Raw genomic sequence first — 17,804 nt, 5'->3', positions numbered from 1 at the left:
TATACATCTGCCTTGTCCACATGTAATTGTTGTTTGCTCATTTTGTCATTTATAGCTAATGAGGTATAATTTAATCCATGAAATAGATAATTCAATTCTAAATAAACAAAAAAAAATGTTCATATTGCAGAACCGGATGTCACAATAGAAACAATTGTTTGCACAAACAAGCTTGATAATCAAATTCAATTTCAAGTTTGATTATTAATTTTCTCATTTTCTTTATCTAAGTATTTATTCCTTCATACAAAAATTATTTATCAAATTAATTTCAAATATTACATAACTTATAATTTTAATTATAATTAAATAATTATAATATATATTTATTTGAAAAAAAAAATGACGTGAACAAAGTGATATCACGACTTGCCCAAAAGTGAAAAACCCAGTTTTCAACTCAAGTGATTCGTTACTTGGCGTGGTCCTGTTTATTAGGGTTGGTACATATGTTCTACCTTTTAACAACTCAATGCTCAGAATCACTCAATCTCAAAACCTACACTATCAAAATAATTCACAACTTATTTCCCAAGTTTAGCTATTCGTTTTTAATGTTACAAGTAAATTTCTCCTTATTCCAAAAGCCATTCTAAAAGACCATAATACATTAATTGAAAAATAACTTCTTTTTTCTCTGCACCCACCATACAACTTTCAATATAATTATTTCAATAATTTTTTATATAATTTAATTACAAAGTTTATTTTTTATTATATTTTTATTTGTTATAACTCTCACAATCAAGGCTTGTATACATACAAGTACCCTCATTTTCAAAGTATAACTTTTGTTCTAGGGTTGTATACAAGTATACCCTCATTTTCAAAGTATAACTTTGTTCTATGTAATATTGCTGTAACAATAGCTTTTTCTTAAGTCTATGAAAAATACATCACACGATATGGTAAAAGAATTTTTGTGTTGTTCCAATATTTGACTCTGAACATAAACCTAATCTGTTCATTCCTTTCATTGAATCAGGCATCAAAGGAGCAAGAATACATTATTTTCATTCATGACTACAAGAAAAGAAAAAGAATTGTGTGAAAGAAATTGTGTAAATAACTCTAGCTTCGCATATAAGACTGCTGCAAACTTTTAACCACAAAACGCAATATCCTAATATGCCATCAAAATGATGTGGAAGCATCTTCTACATTCTATGCTAAATTAACACTCATCAGCAAGTACAGTTTGTGAGGCTAAACGATGTTGCTGCACCTTTCAGGTCATGATCTTGAGCTTGTTGCATGCACTCACCCTCAGCTTTTATTACTGCATCATCTATCTTAAACAGCACTGCTTCGTCACTGCAAATTATTTAAATCAACAACTTCATCCTGTTAGTTCATGCTGCATGCTTCATCACTCACAAACTCAAACAACTATAATCATAATTTAGTTCTTCACTCTGTTAGAATTCATGCCTTCACAGATCTAGATCACCCAATCCCATTAATTTCTATTCAAAACAAATACAAAATCTGAGAAAACTCCAGAACCAACTAGATTTTTCATTATTGTGAACAATACAAATCTTTGAACTAACGGATTCATGACAAACCCAACACAAGAATGGATATGAATGGAAATCATGATAGTCCATGCATTAAGCAATTGATATTGATGAGGTAAAGTGATTAGAAGATGTTTTGCTGAGAAAAAGAGTGTGTAATAACATAATCACTTTAGAAGAAGGGGTGATGAATGGTTTATAAGTTTTTCCAAAAGTACTGTTAACTTATTTTTCTTATCTTATTTTGACTGATATCTTGATACTTTGATTTACAGGTATATGATTTAATGTTGATTTTGAATCACTGATTCATATATATTCGAAGGTAATTGTAATTTGATGTAGCCCTTTCAAATCTCAATGAGAACACACATATATGCTATTGATAGACAAACCTGCGATGGACTAATTCTTCAGACTCGAACCCTAACTCACTTCTCTCATCAGAATCAATGTCAATGACGGGCTTGTGATCATACTCATCACTAACATTACTACTCTGCCCTTGCAACGACAACGAAGAAAGCGACACAGCAGTGTTCTGAACAGCCCACGTGTTGATCTGTTCCTGCAAAGGAGTGGCGCCGTTGCAGTTTTGGCTCCCATTTTCGTGCATCATAACATACTGCTCCTGCTGGTGCGGCTGCAGACACTGATACTGTTGCTGGCTATACAACCCCATCGGATCCGCGTTCAAAACCTCACCATCTCCATTCACAGCCACGTTCACATTGTTCGGAGCATACATCCCGTGCTGCTGCTGATACTGATGCTGATTCTGAGCCTGAGCTCGAAACATCGCCAGTTGTTGAAGCACCAGTTCCAGCTCCGCTCGACAGTACTCAATCTGTGCCTGAAGGTCCAGAATATACCTATAGAAAAAATGATAGTTTCACAACCCTAATCATATCAGTATTTTTCACTTTTTTTATCAGCAATGAATTAATAGAATTTAAATGAAACACTTAAATCGTATCAGTGTTCATATCATATGAGTCTTATCATATCAAATCTGTGCTATCGTATCAGTGTTCTCGTATCATATCAATACATGTATGTGTTTGTTGTGTTACATGTATATGTTTGTATCAATATCTATGTATGTGTTTGTTGTGCTACATGTATGTTTGTATCAATGTCTATGTATGTGTTTGTTGTGCTACATGTATGTGTTTGTATCAGAATGTCTGTGCTATATATGTTCGTATATATATAAAAAATGTGGTATTGAATGTATGATTAGCGTACCTGTAACATCCTCCAACGGGGTCTGTGGCGCGCATGTCAGATTGGTAGATGATGGTGCGCACGGCTTGGTCCTTGTCGTGAGGGCTGACAACCTTGATGATCTTGGTGATGTTGCTTACGCCAAAGAGCTTGTGTGCGTTGAGAAACTGGCGCTGTCGATCATGGGGGAAGTAAGGTGCGAGAATGCAGTCAGGTGCACACTTTCTGCGTTGGTACTTGCATGCAGCGCAAGCCTGGGTGGTGCTGTTGCCATTTCTTGTTGTTGAGATTCTGTTGTTGGTGGTGGTGGAGGAGGTGGGGGTGGTGGTGGTTGTGTTGGAGTTGTTATTGTTGTTCACGGCCTTTTGGGGAGGAACAAAAAAACGGGATTTCGGCTGCATCTCCGGCGGGGAAGGTGCCTAAGGGGGGGACCTTTTCTGGGGCTAAAGTTTGTCTGCCCTTATTTTCTGGGCTTTGTTTGATGAGAACAATGGGAGATGGAGAGAAATGGGAGGAAAGACAGATAGATATAATTAATACACTAACCGTTTCCTTTTGCCAAGTCTTATTTTTGGACTCAGATAACTTTTTCCATTCTATTTTTTCCATGCTTCTGTTTCCATGATTATTAGAACAACTATTCTTTCTGCTGCACCTTAAAATAGGAACCCTACTTATTATTATTATTATTATTATTATTCTTTTTGCCTTTTTGTGAACCAGATGCAGATTTGAAAGCCAAGTCAACACCTTCACATTATTATTATTATTGAGTTCATTAATTGTTACATCATCTTCACAGGGTTTGTTTCAGCAACAGAGAGCGATTCATTCGGACATTTTTGGAGATGATGAAGGATTATGTGTAATGTATCAGTGGCTCAGACTCCATTCATCTAATTATGCAGATTTACGTGTCATGATATGGACAGTTTTTACACCTATATATATACACGTCTTTTTATGCTTTGCTTTCTGTTATCTTCAACTTTTCTTTATGCATTGTAAATCTCTCACCAATAAATGGGAAAAACAAAATCAAATTAGCTATGAAATCATGTTCAGATAATTTGCAACTTCACATTGCACCCAAATTAAACTTGTTGATCCGAAGATGTTAGCTTTAATTAGAGTTCTTGCAGCTCATTCATAATTGCAATTAAGGAAAATGAAAAATTATTAAATAGAAACAATTTTTAAAAATTAAAAATAATTAATTTTTATAATAATTAAATTAGATATTATTTTAAAAACTACAAAATTATTATTTTTTAAATTTATTTCTATTATTATTGATAAATATTTTTAAATTAATATTTAATTAGTTATTAAGATTTTAACTATTAATTATTTAGATTTAAATTATATGATTGTAGCTAATTCAATACCAATTTAAAAAATATTTATCAATAATAAAAATTAATTTATAAACTATTAATTTATTTATTTTTAAAATAATATATAATTTAGTTAATATAATAATTAATATTTTTAATATTTAAAATTAAATTTTATTTAATAATTTTCAGGTTGTAAATGATGTTAGTTGCATAATCAAACTAGTATTGGTAACAAACATTCTGTTTATGGGATATTATTTTGGGTAAAATGTGTTTTTGCTTCCTATAAATTTTTTAATGTATTAAATATCCTTTTTTTCTTAAGTTTTAAAATATTTTTATATGTTGCTGATAATAACAATAAAAAACTGATATAAATGAGAGATTTGATATGTAAATTTATAATTAGAGGTGATTTTGTTTGAATATATAACTAATATATTATATTAAGAGTAAGGATGAGGTGAATAGTCATCGATAACTTTTAATTATTTGTTTAAATATCAAATAATATTATTTATTTAATTTAAATATAAATACAAAATACCTTTTTATCAGAAAAAATAATTGAAAAGAATTGAATAGTAAAACATTAATACAATTAAAACTACTCTTAAAAAAAATCAACCCCAAATTTTAATTTAAATAAAATTAATCTCTTTTAAAAATAACTTTAATTTCATAAATACAAAAAAAAAAATCTATAAAATATAAGGCTAAATTCCTAAGACCGTCAACTTTTTATGTTTTTTTTTATCTATCATTATTACTAACCACTACATAAAATGTTTAAATGTTAATAGGTATGAGGCATAAAATGACATATCCGTGTCGCGGACACACATATTGGTGTCGATATTTCGTAGAACACTTATTGGTGAAATGTTCAATTCAAAAAATATTTGTTGGATTTTTTAAAATTCTAGCACGGTTCTAATACAATTTTAAAATGTATAAATACAATAATTTTCTAAAAACTCAAATTTATTATATAAATTTTTATTATGATTATAAAAATATGAAACAAATTCTTTGAACTAGTCATAAAAAAATAACTTCATGCTCTCAAAAGAATCTGAAAAATAGTTTTCAATTTATATAATTCAAAATTATATAATATATAGATACGTGTCCCATGTTCTACATTTTAGAGATTATACGTATCTTCGTGTTCGTATCCGTGTCAATATCTGTGCTACATAGGTTAATAGCCCTAAAAAATCTGTTCAAAATTTAGAGAAATGAAAATTTCTTCTAAGATTTTAGAATTTTTTCAATGACAAAACGGATTTTACCCTATTATTTTTGCTAACTCATGTTATTTTTTGAGAGTTGAAAAATATAAAAAGGACTAATTTCTTTGTTCTTAATCTAAACATAAAAAAGACATCTAGTTTGATGACAAAGAGCACAGTGAGCCATTAAATATCTCTTCTTTTTGTTTTTGGGTATCAGAAACATTAACAAATAAGGATTTCACAACTTCGAACCATTTAAAAACATATCAGATAACACTCTCGTGATACCTATAAACAGTTGCGAAAATTGCATTTTAGATTTCACTTTTCATTCCTTTCGGTCAAGCGACAACATTCAATGTTCTTCAAACAATTTTTGTTAGTGTAATGAATGACATTATGCACTCAATATCAACGAAAATTTGACTCAATCCACAACAAGTGGTAGTCCAACATTATGGATAAACGGAGGCAACCAACCAATTTTGTATAATCAATCAGTAACATTACATTCCTCATTGCTCCAAATTGCCAGAGTTGTTCTCAATATAATGTCATGCCTTTCTAATACAGACAACAGAAGCTGATGGTAAAGATTTGCCGTTGATTTAAACCTAATTTGACCTTGTTTCATGGATAGAAACCTTGACATCCATGGCCAAAACATGACAAGTAAATTGCAGAATATCTATTAAATTATAAATTCATGCGCAGGCTTAAATCTCCAAGGTTGAACATAAACAATCCGAATGAGAATGGAGAATTTCAACACTCACATCTACAGCAAGATCTGTAATAAAAGATCAAAACTTAAGGTCACAAAAAGTTAAAATAATAAATATTGAATCATAACCAATGACGAGCATCAAGATTATTATAAATGGAAGAAAGTGTGACATTTACTAACTTGCGCTCATTCTTGAATCAGGTGTTTTGGAAATGATGCTGCTAATCACTACATTTTTACAGACTTCGTTGGAGACACAAATTATTTTTCTTACTACAACTAAGCTGATGAATAGTTTCGGCAGTAGTAAGATCAATAGACAAGAGGATACTACTATACTACATGACATCAGTGCATAGGAAGGGAAAACTTAAAAAGCAGGACTGAAACTGTTCAATCAATTACACCATATAAAACAAAGACATTGCGATCTTTTCTAACCAAAACAAAATTACAATTGAGACTGAATAGAACTGGATTTCTCAAAGAGGCAATTCATAGTTCATCGATTAATCTTATTTGTGACTTGACTTCTAAGTCTTTGGACTTCATGTGACTACTCCAAAGCAAAATACATGTAAGTATAACCCAATTGGATTATACAACTGAGTATTCCACATTACAAAATTAAAAAAACAGTAAATAAAGAATATTAAAATTCTTCAATAGTTATGGTTATTCATCCTTTAATATTTGCAGATAATATAGAACTTTTATTGAGAGATGCATCTTTAATTACTTATCAAGTATAGATAATTATTAGCATGTTTGCTAATCTTAATTTTAAGGTAGAAAGCTGGTGATCCACACTACTAGTAAAACATGAAGGCAAAAAATGTTAGTTAAGGTTCCCTACCTATCTCAATGGATAATACTCTCTTATGGCTCAGACCTAACAAGCTCCTCCACAGATTTTCTGTAATTGGCAATCAAGTCTCTGGAACAGGGGAAAACAAACATTTTTTTAGCATTTAGATACTTAACCACACAGAAAGATAATACTATTTGTACAGACCTTCGCTGATTTAGCAACTGCTCACTTTCCTCTTGCTTCTTCTTCTGTCCCTCGACTGTCTGCATTCAACACACATATAATGAGAATAACCCAAGCTCCAAAGTACTAGTTAAAGATGTTTCCAGCATAGACAAGATTTTCAACATCAATAACACAGAATATGTTTATCATGCACGGTCCATCTAACAAAAGATAGTGAGAGTATGAAAAGAGATAAAGAGAGAGAGAGAGAGAGAGAGAGAGTGCATAATGTGCATTTGATTAAAGGCAAGACCAAAGTAGAGCCATTCAGTTTCGGCAGACTTTGGAAACTCAGAATTTTGAAGCTCAAGTGTTCAACTAACTTTCAATCCTGTTTAACAACTAACTTATAAAACAATAAAAGGGTAAAGTTAGAGAATTACATATTACCATAGCCTTGGTGCTAATCGAGTCCGAGATTGAGTTTAACAGCTGCTGGCACTTCTCAAAGTGGTTACTCAACTCATTGATCTTTAATAAATGAAATAAAAAAACGAAAAAAAAATATTGAAAATCCTAAAAGGAAAATTTGATTAAAAAAAGGATTAATGAAAACAATGAAAAAAAGGAAAATTTCAAACCAATGCATCTGATTGCTGATCTGGGGTTCCATGTTCAATAACCTCAGACAAATTCTCCACCAACTGTGCCCATAACAAGCAACTCCCTTATTGAAAAGAAAAATAAAGAAATACGGAGATGAAACTAAATTTTTGAAAGGGGTTACATTACATGTAAGAGATGGTAGTGAGAGGCCAGTGATTGGTGAAGGTTCTGCTGCTGCTGCTGCTGTTGCTGTTGCTGTAGCAGACGTTGCTGCTGTTGTTGCTGCTGCTGATAAAGGTGCTGGTGCTGTTGAAATGGAGATTGAGGTTGTAGTGCTTGCTGAAAAGGTTGTGGCTGGAGAAACTGTTGTTGTTGTTGTTGAAGAAAGAGGTTAGGGTCCTGGTTCGATTGGGATTGGGATTGGGATTGAACATTTGAAGTGTGAGTTGGGATCATAGTCCAGCTTCCTCCAGAAGAACCATAGTGATCCATCTGTCTCTACAATTATACTTCTTCTGCAAAAAAATAAAATTAACCCTAATTCAGGTTAAGATTTTGAATCAACGCAAACAAATGCCCGGAACCCTAAATGGTAAAAGAAATTCGAGGTGAGACACGAGAAAACGAAAGAGATAGGTACCTAACAGCGACGCTCCGGCGAGAAGTGACGGCCGCAAACAACGTCGAATGGCGTTAGAGCCCCTAAGCTGTTGGAATTGCGCTTTGCAAACGCGATTTTGAATGCTGCGAATTTGAAGAATGAACGCGATTTGGGAACGCGATTTGGGAACGAAGCTGTCTCAGGGCACTGATTTGGAGTAAGATGTGTTTGTGCGGTAAATTTTAAAAGTATTATTAGATATATTTTTCAGAAATATTGATTTTTTTTTTTGCTTTTCTAAAATTTAAACATAATTTTCTATATCTTGTTAACTTTTAAATATTCAAAAAATAACTTTAATAAGTTATTTTGTATTATGCAAAATACAAAATATATATATTTTGAATTATAATTTTAGAAAAAAAGTTTAACTTCAAACGTTTGGGAATTTAGAATACACAAGTGATAATTTATTTTGATAGGGGTAAAATTGGAATTTCAAGAAATTGCACAATTCAGGTGTAGTTGTTGTAGAAACCAAACACAGCCTTTAAGCCTGTGTACGATGTCGTTTTGAGTAAACAGAGTAGCGCAACCCTTATTTTGAAGTCCGAGGTTAAGGGAAACATCGGCGAGGTATAGATTCACTGCGTCCATTATTCTCTTTATCTTTTCTTACATCATTCTAAAGGTTTCATCTTTCACCTGCTTCTCTCAATTTTTTCAATTCCAGGTTTGATTTTGATTGTTATTCATTTTCCCCTACCCCCTTTTTTCTCTGCAACTTTAGCTTGACATGTAACTATAACATAAACTATTCATGTCATCCAAGTTTTCTCCTTTGTTTGGCTGCTGTTTTATGCTCATAATCAAAACCAAAGGAGAAAGAAATTAATTTGTAGAATTTCATGTGGGCATGAATTCAGAGAAGCACAAATCATTGTTTAGAAAGTGCTTACAAAATTATATTATAGAACGTAGTGTTTACTCTATGCAATGACAATACTCATAGGAACTGAGTTTGGTCCTAAATTCGGTGTTCATTTTGATCCTTTACAAAAGAAATATATATACTCAGAAAACAGTGTAAACTGGTTGTACTATTTTGATCACGATTATAAGTTAAGGGCAATAATAACAATGGTGATGGAGTTGTTGGTATGGCGTTTCTGGCTTTGGAGTAGTATCAACAGTTAAGGTGATAGTGATAGAATGAATAAGCATTCTTTTTTCTACTAGGTGATTGAACATTGTTTTAGCTATTTTTTCATTTGATAGAACATGCAATCTTCAGAGTCTCTTTTGTAACAGATACCAAAACATGGTAAGTCATTTTCAAACGATTTTGAATGAGACGGGACTGAGAAGGATTTTTGAAATTCTATACTAATTGCAATACTTGGTAAAGAAATTGGAACTGGGGAAAAAGTATCTGGTCCTCTGGCGTTGTAGAGATTATTTGTAATTGGTAAAGGAAAAAAATATAATACTTACCCTGAAGCTGATTTTGCTTGCGGTATGCAATCTTTCAGTCAGTTCAGTTCAAGAATACAGAAATACCAGCTGTCGTCCACCAAAGAGTCACAATCACTGCAGACCATAGTTGTTCTTTTAAACTTATTCTGATGTACCTTCAGCACAAATAGCTTGAATTTGGGTGCATTTCAGGAAAAGTAAACCGTTTTATTATTAGCAGACAGCTTCAAGGAAACTAAATTCATAATAGGTGATGAGGAGAGTTAAAATCTCCTCTTGATTTGTTTCCTTTTCTTTGTATTATAGTCAGCAGGTATCATTTCATCCATGTTAGCCGGTAGATAAGGTGGGTTTTTACTATTTTTAGGTTCTGGTTTGATGACGATGACAACAACAAAGCCTTATTCCATTAGGTGAGAGCTTGGCTACATTAATCACCTGATGTCATTCAGCACTGTCAAAAACTGAAGTTCTGGTTAATTACTCTTTTTTTTTCTGAAATTTTTAGAGATGAAGGTCCGATAGATATAGTGCCAACAAGGTTGTTGTTTGAAAGGATTAAAGTGTAAAAGAATTATACTTGTACCACGCAGGTTCAACTGCTACAACAAAAAACAAGTCTAAGCAACAGAGAAAATAAACTTCAATGCTCTCAGTTTGAAGTTTTAACCCTGTATCACTATTCTAAGATATCAAATTGTAGAGGCTTCTGTGCTGTTAAGTATATTGTAGTCTTGTAACTCTGATGAAAATAGATTGAATTCAACAACAACCAAATCTTATTCCACTATAGGTCAGGTACATGGATCAGTTGGTGCCATTGAGATCTACCAAAAAGCATATTATATCAGAAGGCAGGATGGATGGAATATGTTTTAATTATGATATAAATTCTTGTATTATGGTAAGACCATCAAATTTTGAAAGGGATAACTCATCTTTAAGTTTCCTTTTTGTTTCTGGCATTCCATTCATCTAATCATTCCTCCAAAGCTTAATCAAAGCAAATTTAAAATCCATTGTAACACTAACCAAACAAACCGTTGATTAAATAATGGTTTTAGGTCATAGTCATCACTATTACCTTGCTCAGATGCGATAATTACGAGGCCTTTTAGGGGTAAAAGTTAATCATGTCCCTTTTAGTTAGTTGCTTGCATGCATTTAGATTGTTGATGTTGCTGGATTGATGGAAACCATGGTGACAGGGCATACTATTATGATCTCATGTTGTTGGGTTATGATTGATAACCTTTTTTGGTCTTGACATTAGTTAGACTTTGTTCTTTACAGGTAGTCTGACTTAGATATGGCGATAAAACCAACAGTTGCATTAAGGGCTATGCTTGTTGGAGGCATAGCAGCATTTGCTAAAATTGCTGGTGCAATGAAAGCTGCAGGTGGCGTAAAAGTTGGTGCAGCGGCAGCTGCAATGGCCGCAGCAGCAACTGCAACTATTACAGGGTCAAAAAAAGAGCAAACTGATGCATCTCAACAGTCTCCAAAATAACTATCTGTGTCTTTTTATTTCTTCCAGTTTGACACTCTGTGTTGGTAAATTTCTGTAACTTAGTTGAATATTCCCAAGTTTAAGTGGAAGAATGAGGCCATAGCGAATTTATAGTCTTGACAGATGGTAATGTCACAACCACTTCAAGTCTTTGTAATAAGATTCCATTGAATTTATTGAGTTCCTGAAATTTTTTATGGAACTATGGATGGATTTATGAGACAAAACCGAAGTCTCAGTCCAGTAGTCTGAATTAGATTTTGTAAATGCTGATAAATGAGTTTTCTTTGAAGTAACTTGTGATGATTGAATATTATTAACAAGATTATTTTTGGAAGTTTTTTTAAGGGAAGTGCATTCACACAGTTCCTTTCCTTCAATTGAGTGTATTGTCCTTATACTGGCTTCCTAATCCGGAAGAAGTGGCATTGTATGGGACACATTTTGACACCCCTCTTTTTATGAATTTATTATTATTGGAACTGCGTTAGTTTGGTAAAAAAAAACTTTGGGTTTATTTTGTACTTCTTACTGAAAACAAGTATAATTCAAAAACAAAAAGGCTAAAAGGTTTTGTAAGCATTTTTGGCAGAATAAATAAAAGTGTGTTACCATCATTTTCTGGCTCAACTTTTTCTCTTCTTTTCATGGGAAGGAAGTGTAGGACATTTGGGCTTATTGTCAGGGAATTATTCAGTGGCATTTAGGACAAAGAACCAATAAAGTGGGAATACAATGAGCCATATAAACTGTGTAAAGGACTCATATTAGGGACCATAATATTTGTTGACAAAAAAAAAAGAAACCATAATGGTCTCACTCAATTGGCACTTTCTGCAAAATAAATAGACAGAAGATGAAGTACTTTTTTGTTCATTTCACTAGATAATCGTAAAAAGTAAAACACTCATGTTATGCATGAATTTTAAAGTCCTGTGATTTCTTAAAGTAATAAGCATTTAATCTTGACAATTTATATATGACTACACCAGTCAAATCCATTCCTCTAGCTCTTAAAAATGCTTTCCTTTTTGCATCTAATCAAAGTCAAAATTGAAGGACTTTTTGAGATATTAAAGAGACTTTTAACGGGTAGATTTGTGTTTACAGTAATTATATAAACTATTAGCAAACATAAAGTTATTTCTGTTTTTAAAAAATCTCTAAAATAATAATCAGTTTTGTAGTATTGTGTGACAAATTGACATAAACTGTTAAGTGAATAATTATATCAACTAAGATTTAATTACAATTAGTGAATTTGATCCTCTTATTTTCTTTTCAAATTTTAATTTTCTTACAATTTTAATCTATTTATTAACTTGACATCCAATATTTATCAAAAGTCTAGATGTGAGAGTGTAATAGATGATGTTATGTCAGCATAAATGTCTGAATGTAACAATGCAATAGATCATTGCACAATTATTTTATTCAAGATTATATATCAATCAAAACACACTAAAACTACACCAGTAAAATGGTCAGAAAAAACAAATTTACAAAAAAAAGAACCAAATTCTCCCAAGTAACAATAGAAGACCAAAACTACTATCACATCACCAAATTTTACAACAAAATCTCTGCTAAAAGAATGATTAGGTGGAACCTGATATTGCACAATTCTCTGAGGAGAAAAGAGGAAATAAATCAGATAATATGGTTGCAATAATATGTTATGAAAACTCTTAGCACTCATTTCAATCTCTCACTTTATATGGACAAACAGCACCTTGGAAATGAAGTAATGGATTGGGAGAGAGAGGGAAGAACATGCACATATAATAGAGTTCATAATGTATAGAGAGGAGAGAATAAAGAGATGAAGGATTAGTCAAACCATGCAGAAAAGTTGGCATTGTTAGGAGGGAAAGCATCTTTTGAGTATTTTATACAATGACAAGTCAACTAGGAGGACTATGGGGTGAATGTATATATGTATGTATATATAAGGGCATGATTAAAAAGCAAAGAAAAGGAGTTGAATCATTGTGACAGGTCTCAGCTTTTAGAGGTAGCACTACATATTGTTTCTTGTGTTTGCCTTCGATCTGCTTCTGCAGACAAAAAGCACATCTATCTATGTATCTATCTATCAAAACCAGTACAAAGGAAGGGAGAGAAGATACAGAAGAATATGTATGATATGGCCATGCCATAGGGGACTGTGCTTTTTGCTCTTCGTGTTGCTATGTTATGCTAATGCTATACCCTACCTAAGCTACCCTACCACCATTTCCTTTTCTGTTCTTTATCTGTCCATGCACCTTCCTTTTCTAACACAAACACATCTCAGTATTTGCATCAAAATAACCAAGAACTGTTTACCAACTCATTTAGTTTCAATAAGTAACAGGTATTGTAACATTTGACTCATAATTTCAGTTCCACTGATGGCAAATCCACAGTTAGTATTTCAATACATACATGATTATGCAGATGCATGTAACATTGATTGTTAATTTTTCTGTCTACAATATGAGTGCATGTTTCTATGCACTGATCTCTTATGCATCTACGTTTGAATTATCATTGGAATTCTGGTGGAGAATGTTAAATATACTATTGGCCCTTTCCTCAAACATGCACTAAGTAACTAAAAATGGTGTTCTGCAAACTACATTTGTGAATAAATTATTTAAAAATATTCCAAAAATTTTGTCGACATCAGTTTTTAAATTATTTTTCTTAACATAATAAAGCATAATCTAAAAAAGAAAGTGATATACAATCTTATATGAGAAGTGTCTCCACCACCACACAAATGATCAAATTGCATATCACCAATACTTTCTTCTTAAGATTTTCCTAATTTGAAAGTGATTCATGAAATACTTTTTTATCAGTCAATTCATGGAAATAAATTCCAAAGTTTTTTTATGAATTATCTGAAATACTTTTTATGGTTCCATACACTAATTCTTTTTCTATCAAGAAAATGAAAAAAGTGATTCCAAACACAATTTTTGTTTTCTTAATTTTCGGTTCCAGAAAAATTGTGAAATATAAACTAATTTTAGAGATCAAAATAACTAGTTATTATATGGATTAAATTAAAAACCATTTTATAAACTAAAAAAGTTATTGGTATCTAAAGTAATTTCTATTATTAATAAAAATTTATAAAGTAATTTTTAAATTGATATTTAATCATTAGCTACTAAGGTTTTATCTACTAATTACTTATATTCTAAATTAGTCTCTATTAGTTTTTTAGAAAATAATTTAGCATTTAAAATATTAGTAGCTAAAACCTTGGTAGCTAATTTAGATACCAATTTAAAAACTATTTTATAAATTTTTATTAATAATAAATATCACATTAGATATAAATAATTTTTTAGTTTCTAATATAATATATAATTTAATTAATATAGTGACTAATTTTTTAAAAAAATAATAATAATTTAATAATTTTATTAGAAGGCAAAGTTAATTTAAATACACATCTCTCATTTAATCACCAACAAGTCTCTTACAAATAAATAATAGTTGAAAGTCCAAAACAAAAAAAAAGTGATGATTTAGATGATGATGGCATCTTAATATAAAAATTATTGGTAAGATGAATTTAGCTAAAAATAACATTCTCCTATTTAACTTTTTCCTTTTTGATGTATAGATTGCATCGGGATTCAGAGGAATCTTTATCTGCACATATGTTTTGCCTTTACAAACCAATGAAATAATGCCACTTTCTAACTTTCCTTATTATACCTATTTCTACTTCATTCACCTAACAATATATTGCCACAAACAAAAATTATTATCATAAATATATTATTCTTTCTATTGTTTATTAAACTTGAGATATTTTTAAATGTCTTATGTTTTCTAATGTGTGGTTCAACATTAATAGTACATTTAAAACAATAAGTAAAAAAAAATTAAAAAAAATTCACAAAGACAAAAGTTGATGAAAAGGTTGGTTCCTCGGGATTGAATCTCTTTTGTAGCCACATCAGGTATCAAAGGGCATCTTTTTTTATTTTTTAGGTTTTAATTTCTAGAAAATCACAATCACATGTATTTAAATAAGACCAACATGATTTGATGCATTTATATGAAATTATCTCAATCACAAAGAATCCAATGCTTTTTAATCCACCATTTATAGGAAACTTTATTTATTTTGTACCATAGAGGTATTATAATTATATTTGAGCTCGAATTTTCTATCAAGATTTTTTTTAGTTTCGATTTCTCAATTTTTCGATAAAATGGAGAATGTACATATAAAGATATTTCTATCTTCAAACTATGTAAATATTTTTAAAAAAAATATTTGGATTGTAGTTATTGGAAAGATATGAAGACATGGAAACAATTACATTTTTAAAGGAGGAGTGATTGATCATCTTAAGATCTTTTCCTTGGTTTAACTAAAAGTTTGGTTTTGGTTAACCTCCAAATGTAATTATGCTTGTTTTCTTATTCTGATAGGTGTCTTGATCTGAGAACTTGCTTGTTTATTATCAAGAACAACTGTTAGTTTGAATAGGTGGTATTTCGATGTTTATTGTAGTAGCTTTTAAGTGAGTTTTGAGGAATTTCTTTGTTTGAAGTTGTATGTATAAGGATTGAATTACTCCTTAAGTGATTCGTATTTATTTATTTATTGTTTCTTGCTGATAAAAAAAAGATATTATAGTATAAGAATTATTATTTTTTACTTTTGATGTTTTTATTTATTTATAATTTACTATTAGAAGGATTATCATAGATCCATGAAAGACCTAATACTTCTTTAATCTTTCTTACAAAATGATCAATTACTTTAATTATAATTAATTTTCATCATAAATTCGTCTCGTCGAAAAATCAAGTCATTCTAGACCTGACCAAATTTTGTTGAGTCAAATGATCCGTATATTGAATTTCTTTAGTATATTGAGTCAAATTTTGTTGTAATAATATTACAATTATACCATTATTTTGGACCATAAAATAATAATTAAAAAATATTTGTACATGTATAACTAATTAAAAAAATAAATTTTTATCCTTTACCTATTATTACAACTCTTTTAGTTTTTTTCTCTCTCTAGTGAATTATCCATTTTAAAGGACATAGATCTCCAAACCTTATTCTTGGAAAACACGCATTGTTGCTTTGAACATGTGTCGTGGCCAGGTTATGTTTTGTCTTCATCCTCTTGTTTTCATCTTCTCTTTCAGTATTCCTCCTTCTCTCTTTTTTTTTTAATTATATATCTTATGCAAGGATCTAAAAAGATTGGTTCATTTTTTTAATAATAAAATCTTATGCAATTTTTTTTATAATTTCTTATTTTCCACTTCCCATAATAACAGTATTCAAAGTAATGTAAAAAACATTCCCTTTCATAAATTACCAAAATCAAGAACAAATCGTGTCTGGGTTTATAAATTTCTGATATTATATCATTTTATGAAGAAAACGATATTATCACGTGTACTCTATTAATAAAACTTTGAGCAATATATAGTAATAATAAGTTAAAAATACTTTTATATATATTATGTAATCTTAAATTGCAAAATATAACGTTGGTAACTAAATTAATTTATATTTGATCTAGTAATATTTTGTCACATATTTTCTGGATAACTATATATTTTACAAATTAACTATTAGTTACCTCATTTCTCTAATATTGCACTGCGAAATTTATAATAAGTGTTTTCATAAAACATCTGATTTCTTTATTGTTATTCACAATAACATGTGAAAGTTTTATATACTTTTATTAGATTATTTATGTTGGATTAATGTTTTTTGGTTCTTTCTAAGATTTTTTTTTATTTCTCTAATATTAAAAATAAGAACTTTATTTTGCAAAGTTGTTTTTTTTTACATAATTTGTAAAACGCGACTGTCTATTTACACTTTTATTACGACATTTTATTTTAATAAGTTAAATTTAATATTTTTATTAATTAAAAAAATTATTTAAATACAGTGTTTTGTATTATCAGTTTCTGTATCTAATGTGTATAATTTATAATTCAAATGAAAACATATCTGATAAATAAAATAAATTAGAAATTTATGTAAAAAAGAAAAAGAAATATAATGGTATTAAGTAGTTATAATTTATTTTACCATTGAAATATATAGCTATAATTTATTTCATCAATTACTGTTGTTTTTTCTTATCTTTATAAAATAAAAAATCTAGTCATCTATATTAATTTATAACTTTTATATTAGGCAAGTCTTTGAAGAATAGAACATCTTCAACTTTAGTCGTTATTTTTTTTTTTTTAAATATAGTTATGCAATTACACACTACTAAAAATATTCGTAGAACAGTTACATGAAAAGAGTTTAATTTTAATACGTTATCATCGTAAACAATTAAATACTATCAATTAATTAAAACCATGAAAACCTTGTCGTAAATGATTAAATAACAATATAAAAAGTTACATGAAATTAAAGTATTAATACCATTGTATATATAATAACTGTATTTTGTGCGTCATAAATTAGGAGATTTAAAACTGAATTATATTATTAATTAGTTTTTTAAATTAAAATATTCGTTTATCTGTATATAATATAAAATAAAACTCAGCTGTGAAAATAATGAACACGATA

General features: G+C 30.1%; 3 protein-coding genes across 8 annotated transcripts; 1 reads left to right on the top strand and 2 right to left on the bottom strand.

The window, feature by feature from the left end:
• Positions 1–1,184: 1,184 nt before the first annotated feature.
• Positions 1,185–3,217, bottom strand: LOC137818081 (LOB domain-containing protein 22). The gene is made up of 3 exons (XM_068621302.1): positions 2,769–3,217; positions 1,916–2,392; positions 1,185–1,314 (listed from the first exon to the last, which is right to left on the bottom strand). Exons 1-3 carry the CDS (start codon positions 3,146–3,148, stop codon positions 1,185–1,187), a joined length of 987 nt encoding a protein of 328 aa, XP_068477403.1. The 5' UTR covers positions 3,149–3,217.
• Positions 3,218–5,780: 2,563 nt separating this feature from the next.
• LOC137819064 (mediator of RNA polymerase II transcription subunit 9) lies at positions 5,781–8,469 on the bottom strand. 2 transcript variants are annotated; one of them, XR_011082226.1, is made up of 7 exons: positions 8,275–8,468; positions 7,821–8,149; positions 7,670–7,732; positions 7,472–7,559; positions 7,068–7,126; positions 6,909–6,989; positions 5,781–6,115 (listed from the first exon to the last, which is right to left on the bottom strand). XR_011082226.1 is itself a non-coding variant. In XM_068622794.1 (7 exons), the coding sequence occupies exons 2-6, from the start codon at positions 8,124–8,126 to the stop codon at positions 6,932–6,934; spliced, it is 567 nt and encodes a 188-aa protein (XP_068478895.1). In that variant the 5' UTR covers positions 8,127–8,149; positions 8,275–8,469; the 3' UTR covers positions 5,781–6,115; positions 6,909–6,931. The 2 variants fall into 2 exon arrangements, 1 of the variants encoding a protein (XP_068478895.1); XM_068622794.1 differs by having other exon boundaries at positions 7,479–7,559; positions 8,275–8,469.
• A 266-nt stretch (positions 8,470–8,735) lies between these two features.
• Positions 8,736–11,513, top strand: LOC137819063 (uncharacterized). Of its 5 annotated transcripts, none has more exons than XR_011082225.1 (2): positions 8,736–8,871; positions 11,005–11,513. XR_011082225.1 is itself a non-coding variant. In XM_068622791.1 (2 exons), the coding sequence occupies exon 2, from the start codon at positions 11,021–11,023 to the stop codon at positions 11,219–11,221; it is 201 nt and encodes a 66-aa protein (XP_068478892.1). In that variant the 5' UTR covers positions 8,858–8,926; positions 11,005–11,020; the 3' UTR covers positions 11,222–11,513. The 5 variants fall into 5 exon arrangements, 3 of the variants coding, with proteins under 3 accessions (XP_068478892.1, XP_068478894.1, XP_068478893.1); XR_011082224.1 differs by having other exon boundaries at positions 8,858–8,968; XM_068622791.1 differs by having other exon boundaries at positions 8,858–8,926.
• The last annotated feature ends 6,291 nt before the right edge of the window (positions 11,514–17,804 follow it).

Source organism: Phaseolus vulgaris, chromosome 10 (assembly GCF_000499845.2).
Source record: "Phaseolus vulgaris cultivar G19833 chromosome 10, P. vulgaris v2.0, whole genome shotgun sequence".
Lineage (NCBI taxonomy): Eukaryota > Viridiplantae > Streptophyta > Magnoliopsida > Fabales > Fabaceae > Phaseolus > Phaseolus vulgaris.
This window is presented reverse-complemented; position numbering and strand designations above follow the sequence as displayed.

Bases quoted from the DNA above. Each gene is read 5' to 3' on its own strand.
- LOC137818081 (XM_068621302.1), bottom strand. From the start codon at position 3,148: ATGCAGCCGAAATCCCGTTTTTTTGTTCCTCCCCAAAAGGCCGTGAAC. The intron at 2,393-2,768 runs GTACGCTAATCA...TTTTTTCTATAG, and splicing joins CCCGTTGGAGGATGTTACAG to GTATATTCTGGACCTTCAGG. The intron at 1,315-1,915 runs GTTTGTCTATCA...AATAATTTGCAG, and splicing joins GAAGAATTAGTCCATCGCAG to TGACGAAGCAGTGCTGTTTA.
- LOC137819064 (XM_068622794.1), bottom strand. From the start codon at position 8,126: ATGGATCACTATGGTTCTTCTGGAGGAAGCTGGACTATGATCCCAACT. The intron at 7,560-7,669 runs GTTTGAAATTTT...CATTTATTAAAG, and splicing joins ATCAGCAATCAGATGCATTG to ATCAATGAGTTGAGTAACCA. The intron at 6,990-7,067 runs GTCTGTACAAAT...CCCCTGTTCCAG, and splicing joins CAGTTGCTAAATCAGCGAAG to AGACTTGATTGCCAATTACA.
- LOC137819063 (XM_068622791.1), top strand. From the start codon at position 11,021: ATGGCGATAAAACCAACAGTTGCATTAAGGGCTATGCTTGTTGGAGGC.